At 44.1% G+C, this 14,818-nt stretch overlaps 1 protein-coding gene across 3 annotated transcripts in view; it reads left to right on the top strand.

The window, feature by feature from the left end:
• The window catches only part of SV2B (synaptic vesicle glycoprotein 2B), a 64,887-nt gene that overhangs the window by 31,620 nt on the left and 18,449 nt on the right, over positions 1-14,818 (top strand). For all 3 annotated transcript variants that reach the window (XM_042039352.1, XM_042039350.1, XM_042039353.1), the window contains exons 2-4: positions 2,183-3,032; positions 13,147-13,327; positions 13,946-14,097. In XM_042039352.1, the coding sequence (XP_041895286.1) occupies positions 2,549-3,032; positions 13,147-13,327; positions 13,946-14,097 (817 nt within the window). In that variant the 5' untranslated portion in view covers positions 2,183-2,548. The remainder of the gene's footprint in view (positions 1-2,182; positions 3,033-13,146; positions 13,328-13,945; positions 14,098-14,818) is intronic.

The raw sequence follows: 14,818 nt of genomic DNA on the forward strand, positions 1-14,818 counted from the left end.
AGAGAACAAAAAGATTTCCAGCACTTGGTCTTCAAGAACATACTTTTACCTTTTGAAAAGAGAGATAGGGTCTGTGGAGACTCAGAGTCTGATCACTTCTGCTATTGATCATTAGTGTTATTGTTACTTCGTTTCCTAAAATGAGTTTTCAATCCAGTTCTGTAGCAACCCGAAAGGGACAAACACAGTGAGGTCACTGCTCTTCCTGCTCCAACATTTGAGGTTGCTTTGAAGCATGACCTGCCAGCAGATGATTCTTAAAGACTTCCAAAGCAAAGCCTAATGTTCTTTTGCACATATTGTTCTTCTGTTTTTTCTCTTTAAAGAAAAGGCTCTTTCCCCTACTTTTCAAAAGAAAATATGTCTCTGTGGAACTACATTTTACTGCCTTGGAGAACATGATGTTCAGTCATGACACAAATCTTTGTGTAATCAAGAAAGTTGCTTCAGGACTGGGAGGTTCTGAGACTCTAAAGTACTTTTGGACTTTTTTTAACCATTAAAGGTATCATTCCAGCATTGAAGCAAGAGCGGTAGAACTCACTTAAGTGCTTCTGATGGCTGTCAGAGGTATTAACTCCCCTGCACATTATCAGCTCTCGTGCCAATGCAAATACTTCTCTTTACTGCTCCCTGCACTGTAGACTCCTGATCATTATAACCTGATCAGAATGCCTTTGGGATTTTTTGGATTTTTTTTGCTATTACTTTATCGATCACTCTTTTTTGAGCCCTGGAACAATGCCCTGTTTCCTTTTTCACTTGATGCAAAATGTATGGTGTGATTCAGCATGAAGAAAGGGAAGAGGAAAACACGTTGAATGTAGTGACAAATAGCAGAGGGACAGAGAAAAGGAAGAAGTTCTGGCAGGCTCTGCAGAGGCTGTGTTGCAATTGTGGGCCACAAATATACAGGTAGATAAGCAGAAATGCAGAGGAAGCTTGTATAAAGTTCCTTGGAGCAGCTCCATGAACAGAACAGGCAAGGCATGGCCAATAATCTGTGCAGAGAAGTCAAAGCCTCTACTCCTTCCTTACCCTGAGCACTTGGGCTGCCAGAAAAATCACAGTGTTTGCAGCAGGAGTGAAGCCCTTCTGAGCATTTTATTACAGAGTGCTACTGAATGTCTTCTCTGAAGTCATTTTAGCTGCATATAGCACTGTTATTTACAGTGTGTGCTTTTGCGTGTGCTTCTATAGGTCAACTGACTGTGTAGGTAACAACGCCCACGTAGCCACAGGCTTGTGCCTGCCCATGTCAATCCATAGCTCATTTACACTTTATTTAGGCAAGTAGCTCAAAGCTTAAAGCAAAATCCACGTTCTGTGCATGCCTACGCTGTGCTGGCTGCTCTGGCGTGACTCCACTCCCTTTCCCATGTGCTTCTCCTTCCAAACTCTGTGTCTGCAGCTGTGTGAGGCAGGGGAACGCTGGAGAGCCAGCTGGCTGGAAACTGCCTGGAAAATAATGGAAATCAGGTGTCCAGAAGGAGTATATGTTTAAATGTGTCTTGACTTTCCTTGGTTTTCCCTACAGACAGCAGTGATTCTGTATTAGCTTTGTTTTTTTGCTCTCTGTAAAAATTATCCCCTTTTGACGTTTAGATATGGGGAGAACAGAGCTTGGTGTGACTTTTGGTGACTTTATCTTGGCAGACGCTGTGTGCCAGTTGTACATCTGGCATACAGATGGAGAGACACTAGGGAAAAAAAGAAGCCAATAAATAAAATTAATTTTGGGATTTGGATGAAAAAGAAAACCAAGGTCATATTTTGTCTCATTATGATGTTAGCCAGTTGTAGGGACCAGGGAGGAGTGTGCTCTGTGGAGATGGATGGAAACATATTTAGCAACCTGAGAGCTCTGTTGGATCAACGCAGCCCAGTGCTGTTCTGCTCTCTGCGGAAAGCAGGACCACATATGGGAGGCAGGACTTCCAGGAATGACAGAAATTAGGACCACATGGTACTTTACATTCTACTTTGGGTTCCCACTGAACTTGGTACATTTTAATGCTCTGTTTTTTTCTGAGGCTTTGGGTTTTGATGATGCAAAAACATTCCTCTGTTGCCATATTTTTTCAGAGGAAAAGCATGTATTCAAAATGCTGGGCATTAAACTCAGCGCATGTGTACTTGCAAGCTTACTGCTGTTTCATTGCTATTGTTTCCTCCTTCTCAGGACATGACCTTCAGCACCACAATGAATCAGGAAAAACCTGTCAAATCGTCCTAGCTCCCCGGCTGTGCAATTTGCTGTTCCCTCGCCGTTCCCCAGACAGCAGCTTTTCTCACCCAAAGCACAGAAGCCAGCAAGTCACAAATGACAGCTGAAAAGTGAAGCATTACCAAAAGCTGCATGAGACTCTGTCAAAGAGAACCTTTATATATAATTCTCCTTCTGAGCCTGGGAAGCTTTGCATCCCATCAGTTCCAGAGAACGGAGAGAAGATATGTTCAAGTAACCAACACCAGAAATTGCGCAAATCCATACACGTTTTAGCATATCTACACAGTGACCTACAGCATTTAGAATTCTCCATTCAGAATGGATGATGGATATAGAAACACAAACCAGGTCTCAGATGACTACAGGTACCAGGATGGCAACTATGATGCACACAATGACGGCTACTACCGGGGCAGGGATGAGCCCGTGCAGGAAGAGGATGCCCAGAGTGATGTTACAGAAGGCCACGATGAGGATGATGAGGTCTATGAGGGGGAGTACCAAGGGATCCCACACCCAGATGACATTAAAGAAAAGCAGAAGAAGCGAGCCCCTGCTGTGGATGATGAGTACAGAGACCGTGCTGACCTTATGGCCGAGAGGATGGAGGACGAGGAGCAACTCGCCCACCAGTATGAGAACATCATTGAGGAGTGTGGCCACGGACGCTTCCAGTGGACTCTCTTCTTTGTTTTAGGGTTGGCACTGATGGCAGATGGGGTGGAGGTGTTTGTGGTTGGATTTGTTCTTCCCAGTGCTGAGAAGGATATGTGCTTGTCCAGTTCCAACAAAGGGATGTTGGGTAAGTGCCGCTGGCAAACAGCTCTTCTAATGCAGTGAGCAGCAGCTGGGACACCTTTTCCTAGTGACCAGCTGATATCAGGATCTTCTGATGACTTTCTTCTTGTGTTGTATGTCATGTATAGTCATGCCTGGGTGGCTCTGACTCAGGAGGTGTTCACATGCTGATGAGAGGCAGCTCCCCAAAAGCAGCAGAATTTTACCAGAATGTGCTGTGGCCCCAGTGCTGGTCACTGTGGGCTGGATCTGGGCAAGGCAGCTCACAATCTTCAGGTCCACAGGGCAAAAATCAAAGGGGTGTTCAAGGATAAATAAGTGAAAATTTAAAGGTGGATCTAGTGACTCAAAATTCAAAGCTGTTAGAAACTCCAGGTTTCAAAGCTGTTAGAAACTCCCTTTTCTTCAGCCCAAAGTCCCAACCGACAAATCAGCTGTGCAGTCAGTTCCTTCTGCCTGCTAACTTCTCAGTTTGCTCGTATGTCCTGGATCAGATGTAGTCAATGGAGGTTTTCTTTCAAGGTCTGTGGAATGCAATTAAAGTGCAGCATGCAGATTTAAGCTGAGGCTACTGGGCAACATCCCTTTTGCATCACTATCTACATGTCCCTGAGGTCAAAATACAAGGCTTAGTTATTGGGAGTGAGACTGGGAAGAAAGGTTTGGATGAACAATTTTTTCCCTTGAACAATAGGCAAGCCAAATTCCATCAGCCAAAGACAGCAAAGCCTCCCAGATCTCCAAGAATCAGGACAGGATCCAGCATGGCCCACAGTGAGAGCCAGCCATGCAATAGGACAGAGCATCTGGAAGGGAAATAAAGCAGCTCTTGGAATAACTGCTAGAGGAGGAAGAGCGTGTGTCTTGATGGACACGTACTGGGATTGCAGGGAGTCATCAGGGGCTGTAGGTCATACCAGTTATGCTGGCCCAGAAGCCCTGCTTGATGCAATGTAAGTGCAGATTTGGGATTAAACCCCAGCCCTTGACTTCATTCTATTTCCATTATTTTCATGTGGCAAACACAAAAGATAGTTATCCCTATATAAACCTCTACTCTTGGTGTACTAAGGTCATATTCATTTTTCTGTTTCTCCCTTTTTTCTTTGAACTTGAGGATTGGGATGTTTCTTTCTACAGTTAGCCAGCTTTGTACTTACTTTTGTGCCTTAAAGAGTTTAGTAACATTTTTGCTTCACAAACCCCTCGAAAATTCTAGCTCGAAATATCTCCAGTCAGATATCTAAAAGCAAACCCCTCACAATGAGATCTTGATTTCAAAGGGACTTTGGAATTCACCAACTCCCTGTGGGACACAAGGCTTGGTGTCTTTTCAGTGATGAGACCTTTTTTGAAAAGCAGGTCATTTATTTTGGTGACTCTATGAAAGCTGAGATTTTCTGAAACTCTGACCCCATAAATATCTGCCTCTGTAGAGCTCAAGCTCTGGCAGGCTCCTGAATGAGAAAACTTCAAATGTCACAAGGAAATCTATCTTTGAAGTATTTCTGACCCAACCACAGGTAAAAATGAACATGAATTCTCCCCAGAGAGCTCGCTCTGCTTTTTCCAGCTCAGTATTTGCAAGGCTGAAAGTTCAGGGTGTTCTGATAAGCTCTGAATAAGCAAGGAGACATTTGGGTCCATATCCAATCCCAGCTCCAGCCTCCTGCGCACTAACAGAACTAATCTGGGACTGCTAATGAGGGGAAGAGAGCTCTTCTTGCTGCCTTTCCTGCCCACTTTCAAACACAGCTTGTGAGAACCTGGCTTTGCAGAACAATTTCTCCTGTCCTTAGCTTGTTTGTTTGGGGGATCTGCTGTCAAATCTTATATTCACACTATTTCATGACTTCATTATGAGGGGAAGAACAGAATTTTCCTAAAAACAATAAAAGCTGGTTCATCTTAGTTTGGGGCAGGGAGGAGAATGTGTATTTATGGTAGCATTCAGTTGTTAGTGACTGGTAGTGTACATGGGGCAGGTCTCTGATTCAGTCTGTCTTACTTGTCAAACACCCTTTCTTGTCTGCTGGGCATTTCTCTGCTGATCTGAGGTTCGGGAGATGACTCTTTGTGAACATGAATGAAGCATGTCTTGGAAAGCCTTACATTGCACAGCAGTGCTCTGATGTGGGTAATGAGTACCCAAGGCATCAAGAAGAGAGAGTGTAACGAGCCTGGAGTGGGTAGGGGACTGCTGGAGGGCATAGGAAGGGAACAGTGGAAGTCTCTGAGGCTGGAGAGGGGAAGGAGACCTTTCTGCCAAATGAAGGGTGGCAGCTGCAGGGACGAGGGTATTGTAGGTTTGCTAGGCAGCAAGGCAGTGCAGGGACATGAGGTGTGCGTGCAGCCCTGCCTCCAGCACAGCAAGAAGATTTCACCTCTTTTCTGAGCAGCTGTGGCATAAGGACAGCAGATATCAGCTTCTCGAGAGGAAAGCTGAAGAAGTGCTGCTGATGGAGACAAGAACATAATCATCAAAATCTCTCTTAGAATAGCTTCACCATCCACCTGCAACTAGGAAGAAAGGTATCTTCCACAAAGCTCAGAGCCTCCAAGACAAGCTCATGTCCCCCTGTGAATCCATTCCCTCAGTGATCTATGGCAGTGCACATTGATCAGGGTTCAGTTACTTTTAGGGGTTGATTTGGTGGCAATCAAAGAGCCTTCACCTCAATTTCTACTGTGCAGTGACAGTCTTGCACGAGTGTGTCTGCACAGGATGAACAGGGGGGTGATTAGAGCAGGCACAGCTTTCCCTCAAGTTATCACAAAGTTTTAGGGAAGTGGGGATATTATCCACACGAGTTACTGCCCCTTGCCTTATCCCCATGTACCAATAAAGATCTACAGATAAGCTCGTGTTTATTCCCAAGGAACCCATTATCTCCCCACGTTTTTGCTAAGGAAACATAACCAGGTTTTCCCAGGTGCAGTTAAGGTCACTTCCAGGCAGCTGCTAACATTTAAACACACAAGGTCTCAGCCATAACAAGAGAGGCCAGGAGGGAAAGACTGGGAAATAAGTCAGGTGAGTAATCAAACTCCAGCAGAAATAGGAAGGGACAAATAAGAGAGATAAAGCAAATGCCTCCTAAAGACCAATTTAATGAAGTTCAGCTTCTGTTAAAAGGACATTTTGCATTAAACACTCTGCATATTGCATATTTTTCCTCCCTTGGAAAGCAGTCATGGTAAAATATCAAGCAAACCATGGCCAAATTATGCAAAAATTGCAAATAAACAGATGCCCACAGTGTTTCATGAAATGTGTGAAATGGATATGACACATCTTAGAAAACGTTTACATTTCGTTCTGAAAATAAACATCTCACCATCAGATACAAATTAACAGCTATTTTAGCCCTAAATATCCCGAGTGGGACAAAATGCGTATTTGGAGTTTTTCAGTTATGAGAAATGCTATTTTAAAGATGATTTCAGTGGTATTACAAAAATAAAACCCAACGAAAAAAAGAAACAACGGTATACATATTTTAGCAGTTTGATTGAATCAACTTATAATACAAGTTGTTAAGAATAAGTTTGGCAACATGAAACAACATTATTTTTACATATTCATTTGATAGATCTGCTCTGCTGAGTTTTCATCGGCAGTAGTCAAAATAATAATTCAGTTCTTAAATTTACTGGAACAGAATATTCCTTGTCAGTATGATACAGCCTATTTGAAACGTTTTTTTTTTTTTTAATTTGCTAAGGATAATCAAAAGAGTAATGAAATTTGTATTTTTATATTTGCTGAAAGGCACACAGTATCATTATTTGGAGAAATATCTTATAAATATATACCTTTACATGCTATAAATCACTTCTTAGAGGACTAAATATTACATTTGCAAGCACAGAGCAGTAAGTACACAACAAGTGTAAAAGATAATGACGTAGTAATGTTTTAAACTTCTTCACATCCTGCATATAAAAAACTCAAGGCATGGTTAAAGCACCAGCCCTCCCAGATCCCAGAGCTGCAGTTGTGTTATTGTCATTTCACAGTTCACTAAACTGAGACTAGGAAATTTTTAAGAGCTTTGCCTGTAACTGTAAAACAGCTACACCAAGGCTGAGAATAAAATTGCTTTTTCAGGCTCCCTTTTCCTTTTTATGATTTAATAATAATTTTTTTAAGGAGAATATCTTAATACAGACTCTTAACCTCACAATGTTGGATTAAAAAACTATAAAAAAAAAGTTCTATAAGTAATTACGCTTTTATGTAGCAATTCAAGCTTGGCTGTGTGAGACAGGTTAAATAGGATGTGTAACATCCCTGCTTTTAGTTGTGTGAAGAGGATATTTTATTATCAGCTGAGATAAAATCTGGTCACAGCTTCTCATTGACCCGAATTCACCTGATATGACAGTAAATCCTAATCCCCTCTGCAGAGCTCAATGGCTTTTCTCCACTTCTTTTTTTTTTCTCTGCCTGAGCATGGACAAGCCCAGCCACGGCTCCCTTGCTCTGCCATGGGTATTTGCTGCCTCTTTTACTCCTCCACAGCCATGGACCCCCAACACAGCAGCCGCTACACGCTGATGAGACCTACCCACGTCAGGCACGGATTCCTGGCTGCAAGTTTGCTCTTGGGCAGAAATGCTCAGCCCAAGTTGCAGCCCAAGGAGCATCAATACCTCGAGCAGTAGGGAAAAAAAAAAGGTGTTTTTGTGATTTGAGAACACCCCACGTTTTGTGCAGGTCTGATATGGGGATGAATGGCTGTGTCTCCATCGGTAAACACCGTGGGAATTTCATCTGGCGCGTTCCAGCACGAGGAGGTTTTCGTTGGACAGCAAAGGATTTGTTTGGCTTCCTCTGTTGAAATCTTTGCTTTAGCAGAGGGGTTGGGTGGGGAGAAACAGATGGTCCCACGAATATTGTGGTGCTGGACAAGTCCCATGGGGAGATGTGAAGCTGGCTGAGCGTAAACACCACCCACGCCCCGCTGGCAGCGCTGAGCCCGGCTGTGCATCACCTCACCCGTGCTGTGCCACAGCCCCATGGGCTCACCCACCCACCCCAGCTCCAGCTGCACACCCCCCTCCATCCCTGCAGCCAGATTTGCCCAATATCCACACACAGATCTCCCAAAATGGAAAGCTGTCTTTCCTGAGACATTCCCTTCTCAGTGCCAGAGCCATTGGCTGTGGAAGAAGTCTCACTGCTTGTATTAATCAACAAGGAGAGTGCAACAGGACGAGCCTTTCCTTTGACTTCCATTTAAAAGGTCGAGTTGATTCATGGGGAAAGCACTGATAAGCCTACAAGGAAGAGCAGATTGAAAATTTCAGGAAGAAAGGAAAAAATGGCCACTGGCCCTCAGCTCATCCTCTGTCAAGACCCTCCCCTGTTCTGGGACATCACTATGGCTCAAGAGAGTCAGGACTATCACTACTTTATTCCTCTCTTTCAATTACTTACAATTGGATCCTGTGCCTTGCCCCATCCATCTCTCAAATTGTCCAGACCTGACTCACGACATTTTGTTTGTGTCCATAAGGTGAACCCCTAACAGTTCCTACATCAGTAATAGTATTTGAATTTTGGTTTTATTACAGCTTGAATGCAAGATATATAAGGTCCTAATAATTTTCTGTTGTCCAAATGCTTTCCCTTTTCAAGAGCCTCTCTTTTTACCATAGGGCTGTGCTGGTAGTGGCCTGGGATTTGAAGGCAGGTAGGTGGTTTCCCATTCCTGTGGTTACTGGCTCCATGCAAACCATAGATAACCCTGGACCCAGGCAGCCTCCTCACCTCCCTGACAGCCCCAAGGACTCTGAGACTAATTCTTCTCAGTGAGATGTTTGGTTTTTATCTGCTCAAATTTTCTATTTATTCCACAAGTCTTTGTCCTGTCTCTAAAGGGATTATTTTTAAATGTGCCTCTTTATAAAGACCTTTAATCCCATTAACTAACAAAGAGAAAAATTCATGCTTGTGATTCAGATTTAGGTAAACCTTGAATTTTCTGGGGTTTTTTTTTTCTGAAACCCTTAGAAGTCTACTTTTAACTATATTGAAGGAGTAAAAATACAGTTTAGCACACACAGAGCCATATGCTGTATCTGCAGTATATTCCTTCCCTTATTCCTAGAACTTCAGCTTTTAACTTCAAATTCCTGTCTAACACAGAGCACACAACTTCAGTAAAGGCTAATAAATTTCTTAGTGTGAAAATGCTAAATATGTTACCTCTTTTCTAGTGGGAATAAGTCCAGTCAGTGGTCACATATTTTCCTTATAACTTCAGCAATGGATGATTCATAACCCAAAATTTATTCATAGAATTTCAGCTCTTTGGTTTTTCCACCACTTTTATGGGAGGCTATTGCAGACTTTCCCACAGGCATTCATTATACTCCAGGACTTGTGGAATAGTCTGCAAATAATGGCTTATTCAGAGTTGCCCTTAGCATTTCATCTGAGCACCTTATGTGTCAATTGGGAAGCTGATCCCTCCTAGCACAGTCTAAGTCTGTGTGGTTTGAAGCCAAGTTTAGAAGTCAAGATTCTGGTGCAGATCATTGTAATGTTGTACTGTAGAATATTTGATGGACAGAACTAACCCAGCAAAAGAAACACCATTTTGTGGTCACTTTTCTTGGTCCAATTCTCCTTAAAATTTGAGTTTCCTTGATATGAGCTGGATCTTTTTCAGAGGTAGCCACCATGACTGTGTTCTCTGGAAGATGGTCTCCCTGCAAAGAGGCTGTTTGAGTAACTATTTCACTCCTCTCTGGGTCCCTGGCACCTTGTTGTCAATCCAGGACACAGCAATATCTGCAACACAGACGTTGTTCTGCACCCTGGGTCCCAAGATCCATCAGCTGACAGAGTGTTCTACAGCAGCTACCCCAAAATTTTAATTACATTGGCCAGAACATGCAGTCTTCACCAAAAAAAGACTTCTCCATGATAATGAAGTGTTCTGTTGATTTTGTTTCAACCCTGAAGCACATATTTTCATAACCAGGATCCTTTCCCTCAGAACCTGGCCAAGTAAACAGCCTCTGGTTGTCCCTGATACTTTCTTTACTACAGATTTTTATTGTTTTATATTTCTGGGGGAACACACATCAATTGATTTATCTGTAAAATGTATTTATCATATACAATAACTAATTAAAGCAACATCCTCTAGGTGAGCTTGTGACATTAGCAGCTCTGCTGTGATTTATGCTGCTCACTGTTTGATGGATCTTGTGTTGCAGAGCTACAATATACCCTTCCATCACAAGTTTGGGCTCCTTAGTCAGAATCTGCAGGGGTTTGCTTACAAAAGCAGCTCCACTTCTTGATGTTGAGTTTCAAGCACTGACACATTCCCTGGTGAGCCCACTCCTCTCCTGGCCAGAGAACAGGCTGCCCCTCATCAGTCACTGCACTAAAATACCAGCTACAAGACAGTGACAATCTCCTCCACCTCCTCCTGACCTGGGATGTTTTCTGTTACTAAGAGGATTTGGATGAACATCTGCCATCCAGGGATTTTCTCTGGGGGGGGGAAAAAAAAAAAAAAAAAGATAAAAAAATTAAGTTTGGCAGATCATTTTTCCTTCCTCATCAGGGTCTGGCATGCTGGCAGGGCTTGCTGTCAGATGGGTGTCTGTGATGCACCAGTGAGTAGATGCACGGCTCATCATCACTTCCTTCCACTGGCTGCCATCAGATTTGCTCCATTACATGTGGCTCAGGAGCCAGGGGAAAAGCATTAAGCCATCCAGCACTGCGTTAAGGTCCTTCCTTCAGAAAGGTTTTGGACTGAAACTGTTTTTGCTTTGGCTCAGCCTTGTAATTTGTACTTCAGTGAACAAGCTGGAGGTCAAAGTTAATAGAAATAGAGACCCCAGACTCTGAGATGTGTTTGTATCTTCTCTTCAGATCAGAACCTGGAACCTTTGCACACCTTCAGATCCCCTCACCAGGACAGCTCAGATCAGGAGGGTAGGGCAGGGAGTGAAAGGATAGGCTGCACAGAGCCACATGCTCATGGTTGAGGTACAATTGGCAAAATCCTACTCCACAGTTCTGGTACAAAGGCTTTTAATAGACAAGAACAGATTTTTTACCTTTGACACAAAAATCCTGCCCATCAGACATCATGTGGATAGAAAAGAATCACTCACAGAGAGGTGACCCTACTGTGGAATAGGGAGATTTAAGAAATCCAAACTTTTCCACATCTGATCAATGTGAGACAGGTGTCCTTCAAATGCTGCAATGGATCTCTGCTGCATAGCTTTTAATTTAGTAATGCATTTTAAATCAAGTGCGGGCATTTGTAATCAAAAGGAAGACGGGATCAGCTGCCAGATAACTCTGCATTAGCCCTTAGCTGGCTTTGCTGGATGGCACAGAGCTGCCTTCAGCCACCAGACTGATTGTTTTGTTTAAACATTAATGAATTACAAAAACATTCATCTCCACCTTGTTTTCCAAGTGATGTGTTTGACAGAACAGATCCTGGGGAAGGCATTGGCTCTCAAGAGAAGACAAGCTTGGTTCAAGGTGAGGAATGAACCTCCAAAGAGTCAACCATGCCTGAAAAATGTTTCTTTTAGCTGTATTTCTTCAGCCAGTGAATAGGAGTGTTTCCTATTAAGAGAGTATATTTACTTGCTCAGCATCCAATGCCTTCACCCGGAGCCAGGGATGCAGGGAGCACTGCTGCTTTCCTTCAACCTCTGCTCAGCTGGGTCTTGAACCTGACATGTCCCCAGACTCCAAACATCCTCAAGCATCATTCTTTTCCTTCGAGAACTCCCTGAACTGCAAGTTCTGCTTTCCAGCAAGCAGATGTTCTCCATCTGGAAATAGCTCAGCTCATCTGGATTGCATCCAGCCATGGTCAGGCCCCATCAGGATCTCCACAGCAGGACCGTGCAGCCTATAGACACAGACTATAACCCTAATAATCAAATGGGGTTTGATACGAGGCAGGAGGTGTTCTTGGGAGCAGCCCTCCTGTGCCTCTGTGCTCCCTAGGAAAAACTGTGGTTGCAACCAATTTCTTCTGAACTACATCTGGAAAGTAGACAAAATAAACGAAAAAATATATTCCTGAACCTTTGAGCATTATCAACTAGTGCTATTTACACTGTTACCTACATAAAGGAAAAGGCAGAAAAATCTGTGGCCCTTCTGCAGCAGTGGCCTAGAAGAGCCAAGGACAGCTGTGTGTTCTCCAGGAGAGTAGCAGGCGCAAACTGAGCAGGGTACAGGGAGACTTCCTGGAGTGGAAACCCATTGTTGCCTATTCAGCCTGGCACTAAATGAGTCACTGAGACTGTCTTTTGAGGATCCCATAGTAGAAGATCTAGTGAAGTCAGGTTAAAAAGAAGAATCCATCTTTCTTAAGAATGTCAGAGAGATAACTCTACAGAGCAAACTGTCCAGACAAGCCTTAGATTCTCCCTTCTCAGATTTTCAGATCAAGACTGCACTCTTGAGTGAGCTGTCCTTTAGTTAGAGGCCAGATCTTGGCTCAGTAATGAAGGAAGTAGCTAAGCTACACGAGGTGAGTCTGGGTAACAGACTGATCCTTTCAGATACGGCCAGGAAAAGCAGGGAGTGAAAGAGATGAAACACTGCAAAGAGCTTTAGCTATGCTCCATCAGTCTCTCTGCTCTCACTGCTTTCCAAGCATAAACAGCAGCCTGACAGAGCCTCTCCCTACACATCCTCCATCCTGCTGCACTCAGGGGGGTAAGAGGAGTTAAGACATCAGACTTCTGTTGTATTGTTGGTGGCACACAGCTGGGACACGTGCATCCTAAGCTGCTTATGCCTGGCCATTGCCTACGTGCAGGGGATATGTGAGCAGCGAGGTTGGGAAGGAAAGATGTGGCTGGTCAAAGGAGGGTATGCCCATATTGTCTGAAGTGATGCAAGCTCTCAGGCACAAGATGGGAAAATCACTATCCTGCCAATGGACAGAGTTTCTGGTGTCTGAGATTTGGGGTGGGTAGGAGTATCTCTACTTTATTGCACGCTATGCCAGGACAACATCAGCTGCCATATGGGCACTTTAAATCTGCTCCTACAGTGCACACTATCTCCACGCTGTTAACAAGCTGACTGTCTCTCTCACTTCCAGGCTTGATAGTCTACTTAGGAATGATGGTGGGGGCTGTCTTGCTGGGCGGCCTTGCTGATAAACTGGGAAGAAAGCAATGCCTCATCATATCACTTGCAATCAATGCTGCCTTTGCGTTCCTCTCCTCCTTCGTCCAGGGATACGGATTCTTCCTCTTCTGCCGCCTTATCTCAGGCCTCGGGTGGGTACCTGCTGAACCTGCCCCCTGGCTTGGAGGAGCCCCAGCACAGCTGGGCAGTTTAGGCATGTGGGGTGGGACAAGGAAGGCTGCTCAGGAGATGCATCCCTGGTACCCAGCCAGGATGGCATTGCCATTTAGGACGTGTGGCTGTGTTACCTCACTCTTGACCCTTAGAGCTGTAGTGGTGGGAGAGTTTGGTCATTGATGTTCTTCTGGTACTGCCCAAATTGTGCAGAAATGTGGCTGAGACTGAAAAATGCCCACCTCCAGGGCCTCCAGCGAGACTGTCAACAGTTTCCATTGCCTGCCTGTATTTTGCCTCCCTAAAATGAGTGATCATGAAATAACAAGAGAAGATGTTTAAGTGAAGAGCAGGGTATTACTCAGGCTTTGTACAAACTGTACAGGAAATTCAGCTTTTAGAGCATGAGAAGGATCTTGTTCATCTTTGATGTCGAAGGCCAGTCCAGCCAAAGAGAGATTTGCATTTTTCCTCTAAGTCTCACCTCTGAGCAGCCCATCTGTGAGTGTGACCTTCCCTCATTAAAAATGCAATCCTAACCATAAAGACATTGAAGAAGACTCTCATTTTTCCTATGTGCTGTTTTTTCTCCTCAGTATTGGAGGCACGCTCCCCATCGTGTTTGCCTATTTCTCTGAATTTCTGTCTCGTGAGAAGAGGGGGGAACACCTGAGCTGGCTTTGCATGTTCTGGATGATTGGTGGCATTTATGCTTCAGCAATGGCTTGGAGCATCATCCCACATTACGGTAATTTGTGCTTTTGACTTTCTGCACCACCACATTCCTGCACCACTATACCGCCCCAAACCCCTGCATAGGTAGTGACATTTCTTACACAGCCCAGCATAAACACCACTGAAAAGAATAGATACCTGAAGTGCTCACAGGTCTCACAAACTGACTGCATGATTGACTGGCTGATGCTGCAGGTAGGACTGGATGGGGCTGCTTTCCATCCAAAGCCTCAAATACATGCCTTGAATTACACTGTTGGAGCCTGAGCTCTTAATCTAAATGTCAGCTCATTTGAGGAAAAATGGACTGAGATCATATTGCAAAAATTGACCCAGTTATCAAAAACAAGCGACTTTAATCAGGGAATTACTGGATGCTGTGAATGATAGCAGTGAGGGCAGCACATGTACTTTCCCTCAGCCAAGTGTCCACACTGTCAGGGCTGTGTACCTGGTGACACATCTGCTCAGCATGGGAAGGGCTGAAGTCCCTTCTGACTTCACCTAAATGGATGCAGGAGTGGAATGGGTTCCCTGCCCTCAGCTGGAAGTGGGAATGAAAACGTAGATGGCCGTAAACTGAAATGTACTCTGCTCTGAGGAGCAGAAGTCTGCATGTCACGTGTTCCTTGTAACTCACGTATATAACCTAGGAAAACACCAAAAGCAAATATCTACTGGAAAAGATTAACTCCCCCAGTATGCAGTGACAGCAGCTGTTTGCAAAATCCTGT

This window comes from Corvus kubaryi, unplaced genomic scaffold (assembly GCF_017639235.1).
Source record: "Corvus kubaryi isolate FWS band 111438036 unplaced genomic scaffold, C.kubaryi_AGA036_p1.0 37394, whole genome shotgun sequence".
NCBI lineage: Eukaryota > Metazoa > Chordata > Aves > Passeriformes > Corvidae > Corvus > Corvus kubaryi.